This window comes from Sceloporus occidentalis, unplaced genomic scaffold (assembly GCF_023333645.1).
Source record: "Sceloporus occidentalis isolate IW3139 unplaced genomic scaffold, rSceOcc1.0.p SCAF_78, whole genome shotgun sequence".
In the NCBI taxonomy this organism is placed as follows: domain Eukaryota; kingdom Metazoa; phylum Chordata; class Lepidosauria; order Squamata; family Phrynosomatidae; genus Sceloporus; species Sceloporus occidentalis.
The window spans coordinates 3,223,036-3,249,640 of record NW_028317058.1 but is presented as its reverse complement, the minus strand read 5'-3'; the positions used below and the strand labels follow the sequence as shown (position 1 = coordinate 3,249,640).

Below are 26,605 nucleotides of genomic sequence, written 5' to 3'. Positions count from 1 at the left end.
CCAGGCTTTTTTGGCTTTAAGAATGGTTAATAGGTGGTTCATTTGGATTGCTGCTTTTCATTGGCAGTGTTGCTGCTTTTGGGAAAGCCTTTCTGTCAGCAGATGGATTTGAGCTTTTATATGGATTTCTTTATCTGTGGCTATTAATCTTCTCGGCAAAACTTTCTGCCAGTTCGGAAAAATAACTCTGAATTACTCCTCTCTAAATTATTTGAAATGTTGTGCAATGATTTGAGATAACACTTGCTGATCCTGCGGGGTGAATTTATTAAAGGCAGTGTTTCGGATGTTTGTGAAGTTGGTATGGAAGAAAAGCTATTTCCTCTGACTTTATTTTACGTTAACACGGCGCAGTCCCATTCAGCTTCTGCTCCAAGAATAGCCTGGGTGACCCTTTATAAAGAATATTTCACCTCACTATTGACCTATGCATTATACAGGGGCAGCTCAGCCCTTCTTCCAGAGATATTTGATGGGGACAGCCCTTGATAATGCATAGTGAATTCAGGGAGTTGCTACCACAACTATTCTGCAAACTCCCACTTTGGTGATATGTGACTGTTAATCCCTGCGATAGGCAGAAGGCAGACCTTTCAACCTGGAAATGATGGCAGCACAACTAACTAAGGAATTAGTAACCATTTTTAGTGTCATTTATAGCACTGTATACAATATGCTGTCAATAGCACCATTGCAGGTTAATGTATCTAAACGATATAAGGTTCTGCTGTAGTAATTATAAGATGAAGATTTATAATTTATGCCTCCCACGCCATCTTACCTGAGAACTTTATAAATGAGCTGACACTTTGGAAATATTAACCCTTTAATGGCACTTCCTGAAGAATTTATGCAATGACGCCAAAAATGTTAACCTCTAATACCATCCCTCCTTGCAGCCTTGCCTGGTCATTGTTTAATAGCGTCACCTTCGTTCAAATAAGGATGTCAGCCGTAACACACCTGGATGCCTTTTCTCTGAGCTCAAACTGTTTGCCGGGAATTCATTTATCGCTGTGTTCTACAGCCCTAAAAAACACAATAATGTGTATATATCCAGCAAGAAATATGCATATCAAATAAATTTTTTCTATTTGCCTCAATTGTCACCTAAAACGTCCTGGCCCCTAGCTACATCTCTAACACACTCCTTAACACAGAAATGGGCTTCTTTGGCCAAAAGTTGTGATATATTCTACACGTTTTCCTTTTCGGTTATGGATACGGAGTCTGGTGGTTTACTTGTTTTTATGCTAGCTGGGTGCACAGTAGAAGCATGTGTATTACTCCTTCCAACTTGTCTGTCACGGTTGTACAATCACACTAATGAGTGCCAACAACAAGAGTCAAATGAAGTGGCGGTTACTAAGCACCTGAGCTAGAATTCAAACCTCGCCGAATCGCTTTCCAACGCAGGAAATAGACAGCATCTGCAATATTTTGTCTCTCCCGTTTCCTAATATTAATATATTCGTAATTTCCACTCGTGCTAACAGCATGGAGATTGATGCCTTTTGCATATTTATGGCAGGTGCATAATTTTCCGTACACTTTGGGGTCGGTGTGTACCGCCTGTGACAGCGTTCCCTTTGACTGCTTTAGCTACATCGTTTTAATCCAGTGTTTTAAACTCTGCGTCTGATTCTCAGGAACCGTTTTTAATAGAAGATATATTTAGAACATGCCAACTAATGCTAATTACAGAAAGTGAATGTACAATAAATCCGTCCATGGACACCAGATTCTGTCCCTGTACGAACTCTTCCCAGTTGTATTTATGTATTACAGATGAACCGAAACTACATCTCTGAATAATCTCTGCCAAACTCTTATTTACTAGCGTTCTACCCACATTTCTGAAATACCAATAGTAAAAAAGGCAGACGTTTATTGGTGATTTTCTTATTTTTGTTTTACTAGTTGGTGTTAATATGAAAACAGTAAGGATTGATAAGTTATCTAATTTTTTCTATATATATATATATATATATATGTGTTTTCTACCACCCTCTCTGGAAGTAAAATAGAGCACCAAAGCTTGCTTATACTTGTCCATACACATGCGTGCTGCTACCACCTTCCTTGGAGGAAAATGAAATCCATTCTTTTCTAGAAAGAAAGGGAAAAAAAACCCAATTGTCAGCCTTTATGATGAGTAACATGACGGTGGTGACTGATATTATTTTGTATGTAAACCAATGTATTTGTTTCTTATTTAACCCCTTCGTGACAAAGGCTGATTTTACTTTTTGTACCCTTCGTGACAATGGCCTTTTTAACATTTCTGCGCTGCTCGTGTTTAGCTGTAATTTTCTTCTTTCCCGTTTACTGAACCCACACACATTAGATATTGTTTTTTTCAGGACAAGAAGGGCTTTCTTTAGATGACATTGTTTTGATTGTATCTTATTATTTACTACTAAAAAAAGTATAAAATATGGTGAAAAACTTGACTGTTTCTAACTTTTAGTTGAAAAATCTTTTACTCATCTATAAAAGGTAATGAAAAAACCTGCTAAATAGATTCTACTATTTGTCCTGAGTTTAGAAATACCCAATGTTTTTATGTTTTTTTGCTTTTTTCTACCCATTATGGGGCAATAAGTACAGGTAGCGTTTTGCTATTTAAAAGCCATTTTTTCCAAATCTGGTAATTCTTCCCCCCATGTGCCATTTCGGGTATCTTTGAACCCGGCCAATGCAATTTACCCCATCAAGTCATATATTTTTGAAAACTAGACACCCCAGGGTATTTCAAATGCTAGTATTTTAACTCTTTCCATGCACCATATCTACCACCAGTCTTTGTCAAACTTTGTGGTAGTCATTTTTTTGCATTTGTTTTGCCACACACATTTTACTTCAGGTATGAATTAAAATGTTCTCGTTTATGTCACTATCACAAAACACCCCAATATGTGTTCAGCAACATCTCCTGAGCGAAGTGATACCCCACATGAATGATTTTGCCTGGCTGTTTGGGGGCAAAAGGGCCACATTTGGGGCATGCGCATTTTTCAATGTTGAACTTTGGCATTTGGGGATCCACTGCCCATGCCCTATTTGGTACATCTTTGAGCCGGGCCATTTCAGTGTGCCCAACAAAACCATATATTTTTGAAAACTAGACACCCCAGGGTATTTTAAATGCTGGTATTTTAACTCTTTGCATGCACACATTTTACCACCAGCATTGTTTCAAAGTTTGCAGTAGTATTTTTGTGTGTGTATTTTTCCCACACACACCTACTTTATGTATGAATTTACAGCTCCTGGTATATGTCGCTGTCACACGACACCCCAATATGTGTTCAGCAACATCTCCTGAGTACAGTGATACCCCACATGCATGAATTTGTCATTTTTTGGGGGAACTAAAAGGCCACATTTGGTACGTGTGCATTTTTCTAATTGGAAATTAGATGTGTGGCCATCCTTCCCCCGGTGTTAATTGGGACCTTGTTGAACCCGGCCAATTCAATTTACCCCATCAAATCATACCTTTTTTAAAAGTAGACACCCCACGGGCATTTAATATGCCAGTATTTTAACTCTTTCCATGCGAGAATTGTTTTAAGCTAATATGCTAATTTTAGGACTTGCTCACAAAAATATATTTTTTATATATATATTTTATATTTTGTTGCCTTTTTAAAAAAAAATGTTTAAACATTTTTTTTTCAACTTGGAGGTTCCCCTGATAGTGACATCAGTGGGAAATGATTTTTACATTTTACTGTTTTTTTACTAATTTTTTCTAATTATTAATTTTATTTTATTTTTTAATTTTTTTTTTACTAATCACAATGTGATTAGAAAGCTGGGCTCCATTGACTTGCATGGTGAATGCAGTACCTGTATTCAACCTGCAAGTGGAGCCAGAGTTCTCTAGATGGTCTGGAGACCGTCTAGCGAGCTTTTAAAACTTGCTTGTTTCTCTTGCAGGGCGGCGGCCATCTTCCTTGATGGCGAAGATCACCGGCAGCTGCGGCTGTGACCGCTCTCCGGAGCGGTCACAGCCCACCGAAAGGTAAGTGTTTGGTGTCGCTGGATGCCTCCTGATCGAGGCATTCCAGCGACACCATTTAAGTTTAGGAGGCGATCGTTGATCGCCTCCTAAACGCTTTTAAAACGGGCGTCCGCCGCCATACAAAGTATGGCGGATGTTGACGCCCCGTGGAGGGGCCAGAGATGGCCCCTTCGTGCCGATCGCGGCGTTGCTGAATGCCTCGAGGTCGAGGCATTCAGCAACGCTTTTTGGGTGCAGAAAGCGAATGTAGATCGCTTTCTGCACCCGTTTAAAGACGTGCCGGTCCTGGCACGTCAATTGTCGTAAAGCACATGCTTTTCCGTGTCGTGCCAGGACCGGCAATTGTCGTTAAGGGGTTAAAAAGCATGATTTAATTCAATGTTTGTCATTTGCTTTTCGTTTTGTCTTGTTGGGCCAAGTTGGCATGATTTTAACTGGGTGCCCCTTATGTGTCTGTCATCCTGAAGCCTGCATGGACTTATCTTACAGAAATATATATACCTCCCAACTTCTAGGGGTGGGAGCTTGGGAGAGAGTGCCAGACACAGTATAATGAAAATCAGGACCGCAGGATTGTGGCCTTGAATCCCACTGTCTACTGTCGGCTTTGCGCGGTACAATCCTGATTTAGCCACTCTATCCCGCCAGTTTTATAATATTGTATGCAGAATAACATTAATGCTCAGCATCAGACTGTGTGTATATGTGCATGACTTATATTACTGCATTTGAAAAACTCCCGCTGTGGAATTTGAAGGAACTAGAAGTAGTCAGATACGAATGTCCGGCTGTCACTTGATATTAGATATTTTTAAAAGGTTTTTAGTCAAAGGTTGATAGGAGTCTCTCAGAACTGAAGGTCTATAATTGTCAGTTCTGGCATATTATTGCGTTAAAGCTCCCAATTTTTAAGGCATCAGGAAACCTGGGTTGGGGTTATGGCAAAGAAGCGAGGGGGGTCAGGGTAGCCCTGGTAGGGGGTGGGGTAGGAGGGCAACCTAGGAGCTGCAAAGGAGATCTATGCAACAGCTCCCTGGGCCAGTCAGGTGGCATCAGATGTTCTCCCCAACCAGCCCATGCTTCCCACCATGAAAACCATAACAGCTGGTGGGTATAGAATAAGAATGTAATGTCATCTCTGAATATCCCAGTCAGTGAAATGGGGTTAAATTAACTATTGGCCCAAATATACATAAAATAGGTTTTATTGAAGATAGCAAAACATTTACAAGAAAGGCAGCTCTACCCTAAAACATACAACAGACATCCAGGAAGGGACTGAAATATCGCAGACACCTTAAAGCTACACCAATATTTTGTCTAAGGCCCTGCTGGTTAGCTTCGGAGACTGCTTTCCTGCCTACTATTTTTCAGTTTTTTGTATGTATATATATTTTTCTATTTAATGCTAATAGAAGTACTTAACACTTTACAGTATAATAAAGGGGATGTACAATAAGTGCAGTCATATAATAAGTAAAGTAGCCATACAGACATTATGATCAATGTACAGTATGACTGCATTAGACTTGGGAATGTTTATTTGCCTTTTTACTTTCCATGTTTTTCATGTTTTTTTATATTTTTCATGGTTTTTTTTGTCCATGGTTGTGCCTGCCAGTGATAAATGTATTTCAGCTTGGGCCCCTCTTCAGAGAAGCCTTTGGGGGTGATCCTGCCCCCCATTCTCTGCTGCTCTGCCTTCAGGCAATTCTGTAAAAACACTTTTTTTATGATTGGGACTGTCATAGTTTCACACAGTTGGTTCATGCGGAGAACAATACAAAAGACAGATCTGTCAATCAACATTACCTTTGTTTTACTTATATTAACATCTAGTAGGAAAACATTGCAAAAATATTATTTTAGGCAATACAGGCATTTGTCCATCCTTTCCCCTTGGCAATAAGAAGAAGAATGTATCATACGTTTTGTTAGTGCTGGTATCGTGATTGATTGTACGGTATTTGTGTGTTTGTTTGTTTTTTCTGCTTACCAGCCCTCATCTGTTGTCAGTTCATCAATTTTCAGAAACACAAAAATAGTACCAAATTTGACAGAAAATGCCTTTCCTTGCCTTTGTGATGCCTGGTGTGCTGCCGGCCAGATAAATGAGTCTTCGTATTCTAGTGGTGAATTTTGATGCATCCCCTTGTTCAATGTCTCGTGAAACAGGCTTTTCAGTGCTAGCGAATGCAATGAAATTTTAAATCCACAGTAACAGAGCACGCGTAAAATCAGGAACAAACACTGAACTGCAGATAATTCCATTCTGATGGCATAATGTTAGTATATCCTTTATTTTTTGTGTATACTCAATCATTGTCACTTTCAATTATTTTATTTTTGCTTGCAAGCAAAGAGTTTTTACAAAGCTGTGTCCGTCAGCCAAAGTATCTTCTGACCTTGTGCACTAGTGTTTTACATGCAACCTCCCTGTTTTATAATCTCCATCAGCAAGGAATGTAATACTTCAGAATATTGGCAGATTTTTGGACGAGAGAAGACGGTGCTCTAACAGGAAACACTTCACAGGGTCACCTTCCTCAAATACCTGTTTGCGGGATGTGTGAGGAGTCAGCATGTCTTTAAAGACAAAGAAAGGCTCTTAAGACGTACGGCTAACCGATCCACAAGGGTGGGTAGGTTTCAGGAGTCCACCTGCGTTTTTGTTTGCAGATATGAGTTTGCCTTTAGTGGTCAAGCATAAACAGTTGTATGGGGGTGCAGATATGACATGACCCAATGGGCTTGGTAGATCCGCACCACCACTCATAGGTTTCAAGTGGCTAAAAAAACAAAGTCTCTAAGGGAGGACGAAGCAGCGAGCTGGGGTTGGGGTTGGGGGTGGGGGGGGTACTAAATGTAGAAGGATGGGCTCTCCTCCTACTCCAACTTTCTAACCCATTGGTCAGAGTACATGGTTTCCTCGGGTGACATTTGTCACCGTGTCATTGGCATGAGTTGTCAGTCGAAGCTCTAACAACACTAGACATTTCTTTTTTTCTAAACCTTTCTAAGTTATGGTATTTTAAAGTCATGAGTTGGGGGTCTCTAACCATCTTTATCTGAAAATGCAGTTGCTAGTTTCAGACTCTACTTATCCGGTAAGAAGGATTGATCTGGCCATGTATGATATTTACTAAATATGGGGAGATTTCCAAAATTTTATCTTATTGATTTCAGTAAAAAAAAAAGTGTTGGTAGGGACAGCCATGGTAGAAATGCGAAAAGTTTGCCTTTGGGATTTTTTCTGTTTAATATTGCGCCGCGTGTATTGATATTAGGTTGATACTCCAGAAAGCTTATACTAAAAAAACTAAATATTAACCCACTAAAAAAAATTACTGCAAACCGCAATACTCTGTACTACTCCAGCTCACCTGCAAACCCCAAGGTTAGTGAATTCAACCATTGTTCCTCCTGAAAGGGCCGATATCTGACATTCCTTCTACCCTACTGTAATTTGGTCGCCTCTGACTACACATTTCGAGGGGTTACAGTACGAGGTTGTTTTAAGATATTTTGCGTTTTATGGCCCTGATCAGCTCTGACTGTGCTCTTTGGCCTTCACCCCAGAATAAAACATTCAGAAGTGGTTTCCTGTATTAAATATTAAACTTCATGGCTTTCTGTTGAGTGATTTTCTGAAATGTCTGTGGTTTCTCTGACTAGTGGATACCATTAACATCGCATTGGCACAGATCAGATCGCAGGCTGAATACAGTATACAGTGTTTTACGTATCCGACGCGAAATACATTGCTCAAATACCACGTGGACCTTGTCACATCTTGAGCTTTGTGTTTTTTGGCCCATGGACTTGCAAAACCAAATCCTTCCTTGAAAATTAGCTGAAAAACACGTAGTCTGATGGGCTTTAAATACAATCCTTTGGTAAATATTACAAGGTTTTCAAATTAAATATTTCTATGCTACCTGTTACAAAATGCTAATTTGTCCCCCATGTCTAAACATGCAATACAATCTTTACCAGAAATATTTCAACAAGCTAATTTGAATGAACTGGCCACCTTAACTTTGTAATTGCTCACATGGATCAAATTTTAATCGATTCTAATTTGATCTCCAAGGCTTTGCATCTGTCACTGCACGTTAATTAAATGATGTGTAGTAGAACATGATGTCACCGTACGATTGCATAGTTTAGTGCAAAGTAGCCCATAACCTTGTTGCAGTTTGCCTCATGCTTTCAAAGGGGGTTATTGAAGAAGGCTATAAGATAAGGAATACAAAATAAAACAAAAACATTAATATAAAATATTATTTTTTTCTGCTGGAATCACTGAATCAAATTTGGAGCTAACTGGAGGAGGAGGGGAGGTTCCTTGAGCTTTATTTTTCTGTAAATGATCTGCATATGCCATAACGCTGTATACTTCAAAGAAAAGAAACATATTTGTGTAAATTTTCACAAAATCTCGCAGCTGTTACCATTTAGTAAATATTTTTTCCTTTTACATTATACCAATTTTTGTATTGAAAAGAAAATAGCGTGGGTGCCTTATTCTGTAGTTAGGACATGCTATCCGTGTCTAAAATTGTGTTGTTTTAGTATGATCGAGCCGCTAATTAAATCATGTCGAGGAACACATATCTCTTAGTGGTAAGCTTTGCTTGGGAAATGCCTTAATTTTGTGGAAAAACAACCTTGATTCTAATTTAGGGGATTGTCATGTTGTACGTCTTTGAAAAGTGTACTGTGGATAACGAGAAAAAATTACTTGCCTCAAATTGATAGACAGAGTGTCTAAGCTTGCACCCTTTTCCCGCAGCTGAAAATTCAAACGTGAGGAAATTGCAGAAATTTACAATTCAATGTGTGTTTCGTCGGTTTGAAATCCACAGATTGTTTTGACACTCAGTTAGAAATTCAGCATGAAGATGGACATCTCATGAAATTTGCAGCTGCTGATTGAATTTAGATTTCCATAAAGGCCATCAACAATAGCAGCCTTAGGGCAATGCGAAAATATGCCAAAAATTGTGAGGCTAGCATATTTCCCCCCAGCCCTATAGTTGCAAATTATTTTTAATAAGGGCTCAGGCTGGCCAAGAATGAAGGCGAAAAAGAATCCGTTTTCCCTTAATTGATTTTAACCAAAAAAAAGTCTACATTTGACAACTAAATATATTAACTTCTGGTTTAAGTCATGGGTACGTTCATGCAGAATAAGTTTGGGTGGGTTGCTGGTACGGCACACAAGGATTCCTGCACTTTGATGGAAATGACGGCTGTTATCATGTGTAGCGGTGTGTGTGTGTATAGTTGTCTGGTTTTAAAACTTTTGTAAGCATATTGTTTTTTACTGAAACAATAAAAGTTGATTGTAGAAACAATAGCTACAAACTCTAATTGTGTAAAAACTATGTCCAGTAGGTGTCTTCATGGGAACAGGTTTCTATTCCTGCTTCCAATACAATGTTACACTGTCGTTATCTCTGAAAGCGCAAAAAGGAGCTCAATCACTAGTAATTTTACATAATTACATTATAAAAAATAAACTGTCTAAAGGTTTATAAATGCTTTTAACATACCAAATACTTATCTGACATTTTATTGAGATACACTAACATATTCAGCTTTGCATATTGACAGTGATTGTGTTTACAGATGTTGCCGTTGTAGTGCAGTGGTCCATATAGTATGAACGTTTCATTGTATTCGTTTTTATTCTTACAGAAATGTAATATTTAAAATGTTTAGTTTTTTCTTCTCATCGTTAATCATTTTTATACATCTGCATATTTTATAAGAATTTTGCAGCTTTATTCCACATCGGCTTTATACATCTATCATGTATACATATCGTTTTTTCACATCACGCAGTATGCAGGATGCCAAGGTTTTAACATTAAAGTGGACTTGTCATTTGCAAATGATACATCTGCTCTGCTTTTTAGTGACAGCATATAATTTGTAGATTTTGCTAGCAATTTGCTTTTATCTAAAGCTTTTATGCTTAGTAGTGCCGCATTTTGTGTTGGTTTAAGGGGCAGGTTTCAAACTGGTCATTGTTATAGTCTGCACAAAATATTTAGGTACTTCACAAAACGTGGCAAGGAATTATTATGCAAGGGCCCTTTGTAAATACCCCTTTAATCACTTATACTGCTGTCTACAGAGTCACACCATCTCCTCGTAAAGAACGTGGCCATATTATAGTTTTCTCTTTTTTGGAAACATAGTTTAAAAGTGCTTTTTGGCAGATTTTTGTATATAATTCCCTTCAGGAAGCATTTAGATATTCTCTCTTAGGTCTAATTGGGCATCAAATTATTTCCATCATTACTCGCTAATAACATATCCATATAAAGAAACAGGGAGTCGAAGTCTGAATTCAAGCTGCTGTCACGTTGAAAAGAAGTTCATGGGGCAAACCATAGGACAATTCCAGACTTCATAAATATTCTGTATTTTCAGCTGGACATGTAGTCAGGAGTGAATATATAAAATATAAAATCAAGCAGTGAGCAGTAATGCCAGTACCACTGCGGTTAACACCATCTCTCTCTCTCTCTATCGGGAACATGACATAAACGGAGGACACAGAAAACACACACACGTGTATCTCCACATGTGTTTTCAGCAAATAGCATTTTGGGGAAAGTACATCAAAGGGCGATGGCTCCTTTGCTTACCACTTTACATGTGTGTTCTGATTCATCATTCACTTGTGTCTTGTGATGTCAATCTGTGTTCCTTGGGACATTGGTGCTCTCAACTTTTCCAAAAATATTTGTACCCATTTTTCAATATAAATGACCACACAGATTCCAAGGGGATAATATAATGTTTCCATTATATTAAGATTGATGATATACCATATTGACAATAATATAGACAGATGTTAAGACTTAGTAGTACAGGAGGAGGAGTGGGTCCTGCCCTGCATGCTATTGACCTTGTGTTTGTTTTATAGGACCCACCTTATCCTTGTCTTTAAGTCCAAATTGTTATGTAATGTGCTACTTATTATGTCCGGTTTACCCATTGTGCATCTCTGCAGAGTAGGATGGTGATATATAAATCAATAAAAAATAAACAAAAGGTTGCAATGCAATAGTTGGTTCTGACAATCGTGAACTAAGCTTGCCTTTTGTTTGTATTATCATAAACCTGCAATCTCTAAGATCCGCTTTTGTTTTGGGGTATTTTATTGTAAATTTCATATGTAAGTTTACATTTTCTAAGGCAGCAGTAAGTTAATTTCTGGCACATCTGCATCTGCTGTAAGCTCGCTTTTGCAGAGTCTCATTCTGTTGCACCAGGGGATACTGTGAACATTACTAAACCTGTCCACTTACCTTATGTGAGGATGATAGGCCATTTTTAAGAAAATGATTCTTCCAACACAATATATTTTTATATAATTTTACTTTGTAATCTTTTTTTTTTTTCCTTCTTCATTGTAAAAACTGACATTGTAGAGTCACCTGTTAAAATCGGTCTGGTACATCTCAGAGTTGCTGTCGCATTGGGTTATGTTAATTAATTGATTCTCTCTGCAGCTGTACCTTTATTCTCATTTTGCATTCGCACTTCATGCATTAGCTGTCATATTCTCTTTGCCAATTTTAGCAAGAATGGCTCTTCCTTTACCTACACAATATGTTCTTCTAATAAAAGCACAATGTGCTCTCTCTTCACCATATTGCAAAATGCACATATTCTGAATACCATGAATGGTAGTTTGATGACAGTTGTTACAGCACTGTCCCACATTGCTTCCTCACTGTCCCACACAGCTGTCCCACATTGCTTCCTCACTGTCCCTTGATCTCCCCTGCCTGGCCAAGGTAGGTGAAAACTCAATGTAGCTCCCATTGTCTCCTTGCGACGCCTCCCACCCAGCCCACGTTCATGGCTTGCCACACTCCCAGCCCACGTTCATGGCTTGCCACACTCCCAGCCCACGTTCATGGCTTGCCACACTCCCAGCCCACGTTCATGGCTTGCCACACTCCCAGCCCACGTTCATGGCTTGCCACACTCCCAGCCCACGTTCATGGCTTGCCACACTCCCAGCCCACGTTCATGGCTTGCCACACTCCCAGCCCACGTTCATGGCTTGCCACACTCCCAGCCCACGTTCATGGCTTGCCACACTCCCAGCCCACGTTCATGGCTTGCCACACTCCCAGCCCACGTTCATGGCTTGCCACACTCCCAGCCCACGTTCATGGCTTGCCACACTCCCAGCCCACGTTCATGGCTTGCCACACTCTTAGCACAGGTTTCTTGACTTGCCACACTCTTAGCACAGGTTTCTTGACTTGGATACCCGAAATGTTGGGTAGTATGCAGTTGGAATGTTTACACTTTTTGTATGTTAAGTAATATGATTTTACAGACCTAATTAACAGCATATTAGAGCTACATTCAAAGGGCTGTCTTCTACACCGAGAAGCAATGGGACCCCTAGGACCTCTTCTCCACCGCAAAAGATGCAGGAGCTTGTGTTACACCTCTGAACCCATTCACCCTTTAGTGACAAAAAGGGAATTTTAGCCAACCAGTCAAAGACTCCACTGACTTTCTACATATGCATGGATTAATAAAATGGCAATTTGTTCTTAGCTGTATTTGTTTCTTAATTGTAATTGTAACTCTCCAATTTGGGATATTTTCATTAAGAGATTAAATTACCTGTATTATGGATTATTTTATAATCATGGTATTATATGCAACCATGTTAGAAAATATGCATGTCACGGAGCTGGCTGGTCCGACCGACTACCTCCGCTGTCTTGTGCTCCCTTAGCCTGGGACAACACACTTTCCCCATTTCCCCAGTCACTAGCCGAGACTCAGTGTAGGGTAAAACCAAACGAAGACTGATTTATTTTGGACACACAGGGCTGGATTTATCCATCAAAACACACATTAACATAAAACAAGATATTGGGACACAAACCGCCCCCCTTAATCTGCCTCCCAGAGACAACAGGAGCAGTAACGGGATTAACAATACAATGGGGGGGGGGACGACTGATTTATACAACATTAAACTGAAACAATGGCAGTCACTCCCTGGTTGCAGATCCTGGCTGTCTGCTGGAGATAATCCCCTCAGCCAGTGATGAGATGATACTTCTGGGGGTAGCCACAGAAGTCTTTACAAACCCAGGGCCCATAGTCAATAGGGAGGAGGCTGGCAGTTAGGCCTCTCCAGTGGTCCCAGTGATGGAGGCTTCCGTCACAATGCATCTTAAAGAAGCGAATATGTTTCTGACATTTTTTTCATTTTTGTTAATTGTTTTAATTATTTTTTTACAATTTGGTAGCATGTAAACATGACAGTAGATGTCATGCAAGAGATATTACAGATCTAGAAAATAACCTCATAAATACAGAGACAGAAAGATAAATCTTTAAAGATCACAAGGCGTTTCTTCCCAGAATGTCGTACTGTAAATATATGATGTAACTATGACAGCTAAAGACAGATGATTTGAAGAGCATCAGTTAATTTTCATCCCCAAATCCTTTTGTATAGCAACGTACCTCTCCTTTGGTGTAATGAGAGTAAGCAAGCCATCAGTACACATCCAGCAGGTCCCTCTCCTATTCATCTCTTCTCATTCCTTTATCTTGTTTTTCCTTTCATTTCTGCCTTTTCTCCTTTCTTTTGCCAGTTCTCTCTTTTCTTTCTTTTTCTTTGTTTTTGTCCCTTATCATTTTAGCTTTCACCTGTAAAACCACACCTATGGCCACAAACCCAGGCGCAACATCTCAAGAGTGTACTTATTGCATGTCTACGGGTGCATTTACTGTACTTTGCCCGTGCACATGTGTCCTGTAGGGCAAGTTGGCTTGCACATGTCCCTTTGTCTATACCAGATTCTCTATGCTCCATGAAAAAAGCAGTTTCTTTCCTAAAAACATAAACGGAATCTATAAAAGTATATGTTCTGTTTATTATAAACTAATAGTCTTCTGCTTCAGACAAGCTTGAAAGCTTGACTATTTTCTGAAATGAATATTAAATAATTGAGAAGCAGCATGTTTTATGAAACAATAATGGTAATATTGACCAGCTCTGCAAAGTATTATTCGGCAAATTGTACTCTGCCCTGGAGATACCCTGGCAGTGATACGAGCTTCTCATTTAGCCTTCGTCACATTTTTGTTTAGTTTTGCAAATCTATTTTAAAGCAGAGAAGGAAACTAGAATAGCTGCACGGAACATTTAACTCGTCCAGACCTTTTTCCGTAATCACAAATTATTTTCATAGCCTTAATGTGTATCAAAATGAGCAAATAAAGTCATTTGATGTAAAGACAGTCAACCAGGAAAAAGAAGTTGCACATTCTGTGTGTTTTTCATTGCTTATACAGTAATAAAATAATTTTTATAGACTCAAAATGAAGTCTTTGTCTTTAGGATTGGTGTCAGAGGCCCACGTGTGAACCAAGGAATGTTACATTTTGTAGCCTTTTGTTTCCCTGGCCCGCTTCAAAGTATATGAAATACTCCAAAAGGTCAGCTCTATGGCATTTATTTACTAAAGGCATAGTTGACAAGAGCATTTACATGAAAGCTGTGGTTTCAAATCCTTGACTTAATTATATATTACGAAGGTCCTCCACCTGTGAGCTTCTCCTGCAGAAAGAAGCATTAAATCATTGGTATTTCCCTATGGTGTCCTCACTCATTAAGTTATACATTGTAGAGGGCCAGATCTATGTGTGTGTATATATATATGTATATATATATATATATATATTAGTACAGCGAGGGAGTGCAAACTCTGTCATCTCACCTTTTAGTGAATAAATACTTTTTGTGATCTTTTTTTACCCCCACATGGTGCATAGAGGAACTGGACTCTAAACCAGTATGCAGGTTTAAAAAACACAATTCTAAAAAAAAAATTATGCCACAGATGATTCATAAAACACTAGGAAACGTATTATTGAAATAATTTAATTTATACAAATATGTTATGGCGTATTTCGTTTTTTAAAGTTCAATAACCTTGGCCTGTATTGTAAGCATAAAACATTTTTTTATTGGATACATTATGCTATCAGGGGACACAGAGAACTAAAGGTTAATAGAGACCCCTCGACTGAAGATGGATATCTGTGGCTGAGGCTTGAGAGCCACTAAGGCCAAGCTCTTCTATTATAGCAACTATAATGAATAGAACTGGCAAGGTTATGGTAGGTAGCTCGCAATAGCAGAAATGGCAAATGACCTCTGCTGTGGAAGGAAGGAATCATATAATAGACCGGTTATGTAATTGTAACTATATCAACTATTGTAACTTTGTGTCATTGATTATGGTTTTGTACCAGGCAAGGGTATTGTTTATTAAAGGGGGAAGTCCCGTGTTTTTTTCCTTGAGCATAAAATCCAGCGCCGTATACAGTATTGTAGGTTAGCATTAACAGACCTGGTTTAGGTTGTTTTGTTCCAATAAACTTAATGTATCTGCAGATCCAGAGGCTACCATTGTTGTCGGTCAGGGGATATTTTGATTGGATTTCCCTGCTCAGAACACCGCACTGAGCTGATTCTTTATGGAATTGCGTTACTTCATAGAATTTCATTAGTCAGCGTGTCTGGCTGGATGATTATGACTTGAGTGATTGTATTGTTTACCAGAAGGCAGGAGGATAAGGGTCAGGGTATTTGTCTAATATATTGAGCTAAGATAACAGAGCTAGAACACATACAAATGTCTAATATACAGCTGCCTGAAAACATTATATTATGTCTTATTAATGACCTACCCTCCATAATAATGGAAAAAGTCCACATTCATTTAGTCATTTTAAGAATGCGAGTGTGATTTGAAGTCACTGTTATTGAACTTGAAAGAGAGGTGTATTATCTGGACTCCTTGGAATGTTCTAGACTGAATTCTGACTCTAGCATTGTGTGGTCTGAGAGTCTGTGTTGTTGTACTCTAGCGTTCAGATTGTTCTCATTTTGTTTCTTGTTCAATTACTTTCCATGTACATATTTATCTGCTGCACAGCTCTAGATCTGGTCACCAGACTACAAATGCGCCCCCCCCCAAGCAAACAATAAAAACTGTCTAAAATGGTATTACAGATGGAACCGCAACATTTCAGACCGATCCAAGACACCCCCAAAAAACAGACATTTCCTATTCTGTGAAGTCATTGTTCTAGTAAGTTCCCGCTCTGAAATATGGATTCTTTTAATTACTCACAAGGGAAGAAGAGAACATAAACATGTATTATCTAAACTTTTAAAATGTATTTAGAGAGAGGGTTTGAAACAGAGATTTTCATGAATATCTAATCTGTGTAAATAAACATAAAGTCAGGATTGTTACTCCAGTTGCCAGAAGTCTTGTTTACCTATCAGATATACATCTTAATATATTAATATATTAGAATTGGGTCCCAGAAACTATTACACAAATGTAGTGTATTCTAACTGCATCAAAAAACAATCATGAAAGGAGAATGCAAAGCACCTCTTTGAGTGTCTATTTTTACACAAAAAAGGAAAATACCCCCTTAAAAGGATTTTAAAAAATGTGGGGGCTGCTGAAATTACAAATATGTACACGCACATATATTAATATCCAACTATTTTGTCGCCTTTGGATTGATTGAAAACATCTGTTAATATTGTAGGAACTTAAAAGATTGCTTTGATATATATATATTACATAAAGTAGTTTTTTGTTTCATTTTATTTTTCATTTGCTTTTATGTTTCAGTTGCGTTTTTATTAGATGTACAATTTTGGAAGCCATTGCAAAAAAAAAATGAAACTAGAGTTTTAAATCTGCTTGGATCCTTCCTCCAGAAGTGCTTTTTTTATTACAAAGGTTTGTGTTTTGTGTGTTTAAAACCAGAATAAAGAGAGAGAAAATCTAAGGTTTATTTGCTTCTCAAGCTGAAGAGTGCAACTTCTGTTTTGTCTGTAGTGGTTAAACACCTTTAACCATACCGATAAGTCCTGACTGCAGCGGCAGGCACATCTCCCTGCTGCTACATGGGGGATCAGGCTGTATATTGACAGCCCGGACTCTTCGTGTCAGCAGACGCTAGTTTCGCGTGAGCGCTGTTACACCATTAAATAAATAAGGAATGCTCACGAGATCAGGAATTCCCTAAGGGTAGATGCCTGTGCTGACGCCCACCGGACGTTCACTGGAGGATAGGAGAGACAGCAGGGTCGAGCCCTGTCATAGGTATTGTGATCAGAAATGTAGGACTGCGGAGCCCTGCTTGTGTCGGTACAGCGCGCATATTTGGCTGGTTCTTTCTCTCTATAGTGCATGAACACATATAGATCGTGACGTGGAGTCTCGGAGGTTGGCAAGTGTTAATGTATAGGCTATATAGATTCTGCCGCACGAGCGTTCGTAGGGATATGCGTAGATCTAGGATGGCAAAGGGTTTTCAGGAGCGAAAAGCTGTGTTTTCGCCCCACATCATTCTCTGATACCGGCAGTGCTTTCCTGCCGCTGGCTCGGACTCCTGAACAGGCTGACAACGAGGAGTCTACTGCGCTTTGATCTCGCTTTCCTTCAAGTGACCTTTGCTGACAGAGAGTTTTGTCTCTTTCTGATCCATCTGAGAATATGAATTCCTTTAGGGTCAGTGTTACTCTGTCGAGTTCAAAGCCATGCTAATTCTCTTTGCAGTTTCCATTGTAAACATTACTAGCTGTATTATCTCTTAACCCTCCTCCCATAACATTATTTTTAATATGCACATTTGAAAGTTAAACATGAGTGAAGAGAGCAAATGTTTGTAACCAAAAGCAATTTTGATTTATTTATTGTAATGAGCCCTATGGTACGAAAAGTCCATACCCCAGACTGGCCATATGGCAGACCTGGCAATTACCTGGTGGGCTTCTAGCCAACAGAACCACACACTCACCCGATCTGCCACTCCAGGAGCTGGTTATGCCCAGCCACCTGCTACGCGAGAAAAAAACATATTGTGCGGCCACACGTATACAGCTGTTGGACACGTCATTAGGTGGCCACTGGCCTTAAAGTGCCAGGGCCACCCCATCATTACCAGAACATTTCTGGGTGGACCATGCACAACTGGGGCCTGGTGCAAGAAAGCTTGTAGCCCAACCCTTGCCTTTTTTCCCCTATGCACACAATTATACATGGGGGAAATGAAGTAAACGGCCAAAAACATAAACTAAATAAAAATTAAATATTATATATTATTCCACTCAACCCCTGTAAAACCCCCCTCCTGATGGAACGATATGTCAACAATTGCTGAATCCTCTGTTGGCAGATGTGATGGCACTACCGGTGTGCTCAAGGAGGCCTACCTGTTTGTGCCACGGCAGCCCAGGCCTGCGCTTCTGTCACCTGTTTAAATGGGCTAATGAAGGGATATCCTATGATCTCCCTCGCCGGGCCACTTGGGGATGCGTGCCCTGATGACTTGCACCAGCTGTATGCCCTATTGTTCCTCCCCTGCCATACACTCTCCTGCTCGTGTGCATGCACCTAAAAGGGTTAACCTTAACATTCTTTCTTGTCTGGTCTCAAGATTCTTCATTATGGTACGGTTCACTTAAAGGCACGCAGCCACATCTGTGTGTCATAAAACACTCCAGACAGACAGTCAATTACATGCTTGCCATTTGTATTGTCAAACTATGAGTTATTGAGCACCATAGCTAAATAATGTAACAGTAGCTCAGTATTTCTAATTACTAATTACCTGAGAGGAACATATCCTGTTCTGTACGCAAGAACGCAGAGATCGGCTACAAAAAAAGGCTCTCTTACTTGTAAGTGGCTAACTGGTATCCTTCCAACAATTGTTGGATTATGATTCTCATCAGCCCAAGCCAATCTGACTGAATTGGAGTGATGCCAACAACAGCTGGAGGGTTGTTCAGTTATGTTCTACACAAATGAATGATCTGCATTTTGATTTAGTCGTTAAGCCATTTTTCTAGTACGTATATACAGCCTGCAAGTAATTCAGATTCTTTTTGGATAACGGTACTATAACTGTTTTTGATCATATGGTTCTGGGATGGATGGAGGCGACATCTAAATCTAAATGTCATATATTGATGTACCTCCGTGTGCATCAGGACCTCCGGAAGGTTTCACTGTTTATGGAAAGACCCTCATCGTAAATCTTACTTATGCATATATTTTGACCCTTGTATAAACCATTTGTATTCACCACAGTCATATTATTTTACAATGCGGAGCTGAACAAAAATACGTGGTCTCTGTTTTCTTTTTATTATCTTACTAATGTCAGTTCTGGTTTCTGCATTCTTGTGTCTTCTTGTGATCTTCAACTAGTTAACATAGTGTGTGTTCTTCAGCCATTAACCGTTTCCCCGATATCTTTCATTTCTAGGTCAGAAAACCCGAGCAAAGAGAATTATTGAATCGGTGAATAAAAAAGAATTCGAGTACGAACTTGGCCACATTCCCACAGAATGGGAAGGTAATGCTTTACCTTTACATTGTGCTAATTACCTTTAAAAATGATTAAAGGGGATCTGTCAAGAATATATAACTCTGCAAGGTTCTGGGTGTTGGCAGACCCTCATAATCTCAGCTGGAGATTCAGGCCAAGTTGGCACCAACTGGCAATTTATGGATACCCGTGGTGAAAAAGCTCAATTTGTTATCAGGAAAATGCCGTAACTTAAAGGCCAAAAGTAGAAAATGGTAGGGGGATTAGACGACTCCATTTGGGCGCACAAATAGTTGTTTTTGTTTTATTTAATGCAAAACCGAAATGATTTCAGTGCTGCCAAACAGTTAAATAACTCTTCTTTTTCTTCTAATGCAATACAAATTTGCAAAACAAAAAAAAACTAATAATAATAAAAAGCACTTTTGTCCAAGAGGTTTTATTATTCACGTAGACTTTAATTGACAATAAAAATGCAGAAGCACAAATGTTTTATTATTTTTTTCTTTTATGATACATCTTTTTTGTGCCGTAATGAATAACATCTATTGTAAAGATGCCAGTGATTCTAATAAAGCATTGTGTGATTCCAGGCCAAGTTTGAAAAGCTAATAGTTTCTTTTTCTCCCCAGTGCTGTATGTCTTGGATGCACTCTGCAAATTACTGTTCTTTAATTTTCATGCTGAATGGTCACCTACTGTATATGCTGATAGAATATTTCACTTTCCGCTTCCTTCTCCCTCTCGCGTCAGCAGCGCTGCTGAAAGCATATCCGTCACCGGCAATGTCTACGGAGATTTAGAGAGTGCATGCTTCATTCTGTCTGCCACTTTCTGGCCCGCTCCACACCCCCCATCCTTCCTATTTCCTGTAACATTTAGTGATTAATGGGAGTTTTAATTTGCACGCTCGCTTTTATGCTCATTAAAGTGTATTATGCGCCAGTCGGAGTATTAAAGTTCAATGAAAATCTCATGCATACTAATCAAAATGCAAATAAGCACAGATGAAAGAAAGCCGGGGTCTCAAGGTATGAAATGTCCAGTTATCTTAGTTTAAGCTCTGCTAAGACACGCACAGCATTGTATAAAACAGAACATACTGCTCACTGCGCCACGGAACGCAATTAACGCAGATGAAAAGGTGACGGCTTTAATCTAAACTACTTAATAAAAGTGCGTTGCGAAGTCTAAACCATATCAAATCATACAGTCTACTTATTCACGGTTTTTAGCATCACAAAATTAATTTATCAGAAATGACCCTATTTTTTTTTTTTTGTTTGTTTTTTCATTATTTAAGTAGAATGATTTTGGAACTATTTGGTAGAAAGTTAATGAAATGTTTATAGCGCAGTTTTGTGGCCAAGCGACCAGGTTAAATAGCTGCCTATTATGAAATCTGATAGTGTCCAAAGAAACAATAATTTAACAAGGGTGAGGAATAATCTGAGAACATGGTGTTAGAATGGCTTCTCCCAACAGTATGTACAAAAGGTGGAGTTGTTCCCTTTTTTTTTATTCCCTTTGTTATATGTTTTATAGTTACTGCAGACTATAAAAATTATATTTTCCATTATGACTGATTTCACCTCCCAATGCTTGATTTTGAAACAAAGTAGACTTCAGTAAGGTATTTGAAATTTAGCCAAGTACACCATTTGGTCTGGGCTGGGCTAGAGAATAGTCATTTTACAAAAAAATTATAAATTCCAATGGCTCATTCTTATAACTACCTGAGACATGAAGATATATATATATATAGATGTCATAGGATTAATATTATTTGTTTTATATAGCACCATCATATTCTGCAGGCTTAATACACAGAGAATCATCCTCTTTAGCAATGCCTATAAAACTCCTTTGTACATGCTATCATCATGATAAATTTGCTTAGAAACATCAAAGCCCATCTTCTCAATGCATAACTCGGTTGCTTCAATTTATCTTTTTACTTTTCATTGTTTTTTGGAACAGTTTTAGAAATCCCTCACTTGCTGATACAATTACTTGGGGAAAAAGATCATTCCTTATCCTTGTCTGATGACAGTTGTTGGGGAAGACGCCCATAAAGCTTTTTTGTGTGTGGTTTGTGTAGTCTCGTGTATTTGAATCACCTGGTCTTGATGTTTGAAGAAGCATTGCCCCATTAGAGGGATGGATAGTATTGCAGAGAAGCCATCAGAGATAAATTACCGTGCTGTAGAGGTAATTTGTAAGGCATGGACATTTTGAGCATATGTGTCCAGTAGGAGACCAAGAATTTACACTGAAGATCATAACATAATTTGTCCTTCAGTAGATTTGGCCTGACTTCTTAACCCTTTAAAAAGCCTGAGAATATCTACTCAAGGACAAATTATGCATATGATAGCTGTGTGGTACCTTTACATTTATGTCCCCTTGCAAATTAATGGGGTGAGTCTGGAAAATCCCCCTTTACTGCCAATGCATATAGGGGGAAAATCCCCTATATGCATTGGAAGTGCTTTCCCACCACTGATTGGCTGCTTAAAGTAGTCAATCTGTGGTGGAAGTCATTGGACCATGAAAGTGTTCTGCTGCAGCTTCTGCCAAGAGAAATAATTTTATTTTTGTTTTTTTTCTTTTGTTTCTTCTTTCTTACGTGTTAAAGAAATGCATATTAAAGTACTATACACAATTTGTACAGTTGGGTTTAGAGGGGCGGATTACTGCCAGTGACAGCCCCACTTAAAAAAAAGAATGCACGTTAATATGATATTAAACACGTATATCTACATATGATCTATAACACTTAAGAAAACTCCATTAACCACTTTGGTGAGAGTACCGTCTTTGTTTTGGCTTTGAAAGAGTTAAACTGGATACCAAAGGCACAACAAATAAATGCAAACGCTGACATTTGGAATGCCCCATTTGTTTGAAATGGTTTTACAAGCTGCACATGTAAAAGGCCTTGGAGGAACACATGTGTATCCGTCATTAATCTGGCCGCCCAACTAAGTGATTCATTTTTACTCATAAGCAGTGGCCTTTGTGATGCCGCTTTATGACCCTCTTGCACTTTGTCGGAAAGGTTATGTAATCTCGAACACACATGAATTTTCCTCTTTCATTGAATTGCTACAATTATTAACATCGCGGTGTGATTTATCATAATCCAGATTAATTGGATAGTGTGTACCATACGCTTCTTATCCAATTAACTCGGGATTTATACCGCAATTCTTGCAAATTATATAGTGTTTAGTTGGTAACACATCCGTTACGTACAGAACCATAACTTATTTTTGTTGTTTTGTGTTGGGCTGGGATGCTTTATACCATTTTACTTAATATAATACGATATTTGTAGCAGTTGCTTTTTATGATATCCTGCCTTTTTTAGGAATAAAGTGTCTTGTATTGTAAATAAAATACCTTCTCCATGGGGTAAGCATTCCCCCTCCCCATTCCTTATTTAATACACGTTATGTTGTGTTAGCAAATACAGCATGATTAAAATAATTTTCTCAATGTATTGTATCGCTCTGTAGCTTTTTTAGAGGTTTTTCTTGGTTGTATGTGTAATGATTGCTTGGGACCCGGTTGTAGTCGTACTGTGGAAGCCTGGCTTGGCATCAGAACAAAATGTGATATTTATAATTTATGCGAGTGATTCTCAAACTTTTTGTCTTAGCGTTTTATTGAAAATGAAGAAATTCAGCGCTAGAGCATCAGACAGATATATAGAATATATATATATATATATATATATATATATATATATATATATATATATATAGAATATATATATATATATATATATATATATATATATGACACCCAAAATGTTGGGGATAAGTACTAAAAAAAAAAAGTTACTGTCAGTATGCGGCCCTACACAGGTTTTAAATTAAAATTATATTTTTTAATGATTTTTTGGTGGCTTGAGTCCTTAGTCCAAGATAATACTTTTTATTGGACCAACATAAAAAAACATATAGAAGTTGCGTGGGATTTTGGGACCTCTGAGATTTCAATCAATCTCAACACACCACTGGAGCTAGGATTTTCATTTGTAAATTTTGCATCAGACTAATTATACTATTTATATTGTTGAGAAAAGTGGGATTATTTGAAATGTGGTCATAAATATAAACTAAATAGCTCAGTATAACATACAACACTTTCCTTGTGAAATACACAATGCTTTTAAGTTAGGTAAACATTTTTGGACTTTCTCCAGGTAATGTGCAGAAATTGGATAATTCTTCTTATGTGATTTATACTCTTCCATAAAGCTCCCATAGTCTCTGAAAGCACATGAGTAAATAACAATCAGGTAATGGGAGCTATTAGAGGTTTCTAGAGGCTTTGGGGAATTTCTCAGACTGAGATAAACATTTTTTTTTAAAGATGTTAAAAATTCATTAATGGGCCATTTGTATAAAACAGAAAATATGAAACCTTCAGAGAACCATTGTGTTTGCGCTTGAAGATGCTGCTTACGGTATCAGTAATTTTTTGTGATTATAACGCTGCATTTTTGATCCCAGTCAATTTATTTTTTATTTTTGCAGCTTGGATCCGAGGCAGAAGAAAGGATCCGCCAACAATTGAGGTGAGTTTAAAAATATAAAAAAAGGCCAATTGACTGCATTTATTGGATCTTCCAAAAGCTAGTCCAACAGTGCTCCCCCAATCTTGATCCATATGAGGTGGGAGGGTACGGGGCCAAGTCTCAGCGATATGGCTAGCTGGGAAAAGCCAGGGCCAAGTCTGGGTGATATGGCTAGCTGGGAAGGGGCAGGGCCAAGTCTAGGCGATATGGCTAGCTGGGGAGGAACAGGGCCAACTCTAGGCGATATGGCTAGCTGGGAAGGGGCAGGGCCAAGTCTAGGCGATATGGCTAGCTGGGAAGGAGCAGGGCCAAGTCTAGGCGATATGGCTAGCTGGGAAGGAGAAGGGCCAAGTCTAGGCGATATGGCTAGCTGGGAAGGGGCAGGGCCAAGTCTAGGCAATATGGCTAGCTGGGAAGGAGCAGGGTCAAGTCTAGGCCATATGGCTAGCTGGGAAGGAGCAGGGCCAAGTCTAGGAGATCTGGCCCTGCCCCTTTCCCAGCTAGCCATATCTCCTAGACTTGGCCCTGCTCCTTTCCCAGCTAGCCATATCGCCTAGAGTTACAGGAAAGTGATCACACACACTTAGTTCCTTAGCACCAGGGAGATTTAAGAACTGATGCAATCTACTTCATGTCAGCTAAATAAGGTTTCGTTTGATCTGCTATTTTTTTCCTTTTTTTTTTGTCTGGGCAGACTTGAGCAAGGCTTGCGATACCATCTGCCAAGTGACACCCACACAAACAGAGCGGGTCTTGTTGTTTCTAGTGAAAGTTGTTGATTTCACAATTTACTATATGATGATAACTTTCGTATCCAACTTGTCAACTTTACGTTGTGAAGGGGTCCGTCAACCAACATGCTAATGAAATGAGTAGGAGGGAATAGTGCCTTCCAGGGGAAAAACAAAAGGGGATTTCAGGGAGTAAAACTGATCTGTAGTTTGAATTCTCTCCTCAAATAGAGATGTTGCCCATGTTGTATATCCATGGGCGTAGGAACCCCTAAAAATCTGGGGGGACAGCATTTTCCCCCATCAGATCCCCACTTTCTCACACTATCTACCCCCTCTCACACTTTCTTACTATCTACACCCCTCCCTACCCTCCCTTCTCACTAGCTACCCTCTCCCTACCCTCCCTTCTCACTAGCTACCCTCTCCCTATCGCCCCCTTCTCACTAGCTACCCTCTCCCTACCACCCCCTTCACACTAGCTACCCTCTCCCTACCCCCCCTTCTCACTAGCTACCCGCTCCCTACCCCCCCTTCTCACTAGCTACCCTCTCCCTACCCCCCCTTCTCACTGTCTACCCCAGGGGTGTCCAAGGTTTTTCTGCAGTGGGCCACTTCATCAGAATTGTATACCTGCGCGGGCCACACTCATTTTTCACTGTGAGAAAATATGGCCTTTAATAAAATATGCAGATTAAAATAAAGTAAATAACACAAAACCTTTACTTTTCCTCTCACTGATTTCTGGGCCTAGAAAGTTTTGTGACTACAAATTCAGCACTCAGGATAATTAAAAATGAAATAGTTCTATTTATTCTAGGGATGCACCAAAATGAAAATTCTGGACCAAAACATTCACGGTTCACTTAGCCAAAACCGAAAATGACCCCTCACCTTTAAAAATAATAATAAAAACTCACATTTTTAATAAAAGTAGGTAACACACCACAATTGGACAAAAAAAATTAGCAATATGACTTGGCATGATAGGAGTGTGATTGCTAACAGCAATCACACTCCTATCATACCCAGGCAGCCAGTACATTCTGGTACAGGGTGGCTGTAAGTGATGTGCAGACCCCATACTGCTGGCAGCATCAATACACAAGGGGGGCAGCTAGCTATGTTTCAGCATGTACTGGCTGACTTGGCATGATAGGAGTGTGATTGCTAACAGCAATCACAGTCCCATCATGCCTAGGTTCCAGCACTTACACATCCAACCAGTAAATGCTGTAACCTAGGCATGATGGGACTGTGATTGCTGTTAGCAATCACACTCCTATCATGCCAAGTCAGCCAGTACATGCTGGTACAGGGTGGCTGTAAGTGATGTGCAGACCCCATACTGCTGGCAGCATCAATACACAAGGGGGGCAGCTAGCTAGGTTTCAGTATGTACTGGCTGACTTGGCATGATAGGAGTGTGATTGCTAACAGCAATCACAGTCCCATCTTGCCTAGGTTCCAGCACCTTCACATCCAACCAGTAAATGCTGTAACCTAGGCATGATGGGACTGTGATTGCTGTTAGCAATCACACTCCTATCATTCCAAGTCAGCCAGTACATGCTGGTACACGGTGGCTGTAAGTGATGTGCAGACCCCATACTGCTGGCAGCATCAATACACAAGGGGGGCAGCTAGCTATGTTTCAGCATGTACTGGCTGACTTGGCATGATAGGAGTGTGATTGCTAATATCAATCACAGTCCAATCATGCCTAGGTTCCAGCACTTACACATCCATTCTATCACACACACACTCATTCATTCACAGATTCATTCCCTCAATCAGGCATACTTATTCAAACACCCT

General features: G+C 39.3%; 1 protein-coding gene across 1 annotated transcript in view; it reads left to right on the top strand.

The window, feature by feature from the left end:
- LOC149285524 (NADH dehydrogenase [ubiquinone] 1 alpha subcomplex assembly factor 2-like) overlaps positions 1 to 26,605 on the top strand; it is a 42,772-nt gene that overhangs the window by 5,917 nt on the left and 10,250 nt on the right. The window contains exons 2-3 of the mRNA XM_089495280.1: positions 19,406 to 19,495; positions 24,016 to 24,056. Coding sequence (XP_089351406.1) covers positions 19,406 to 19,495; positions 24,016 to 24,056 — 131 coding nt within the window. The remainder of the gene's footprint in view (positions 1 to 19,405; positions 19,496 to 24,015; positions 24,057 to 26,605) is intronic.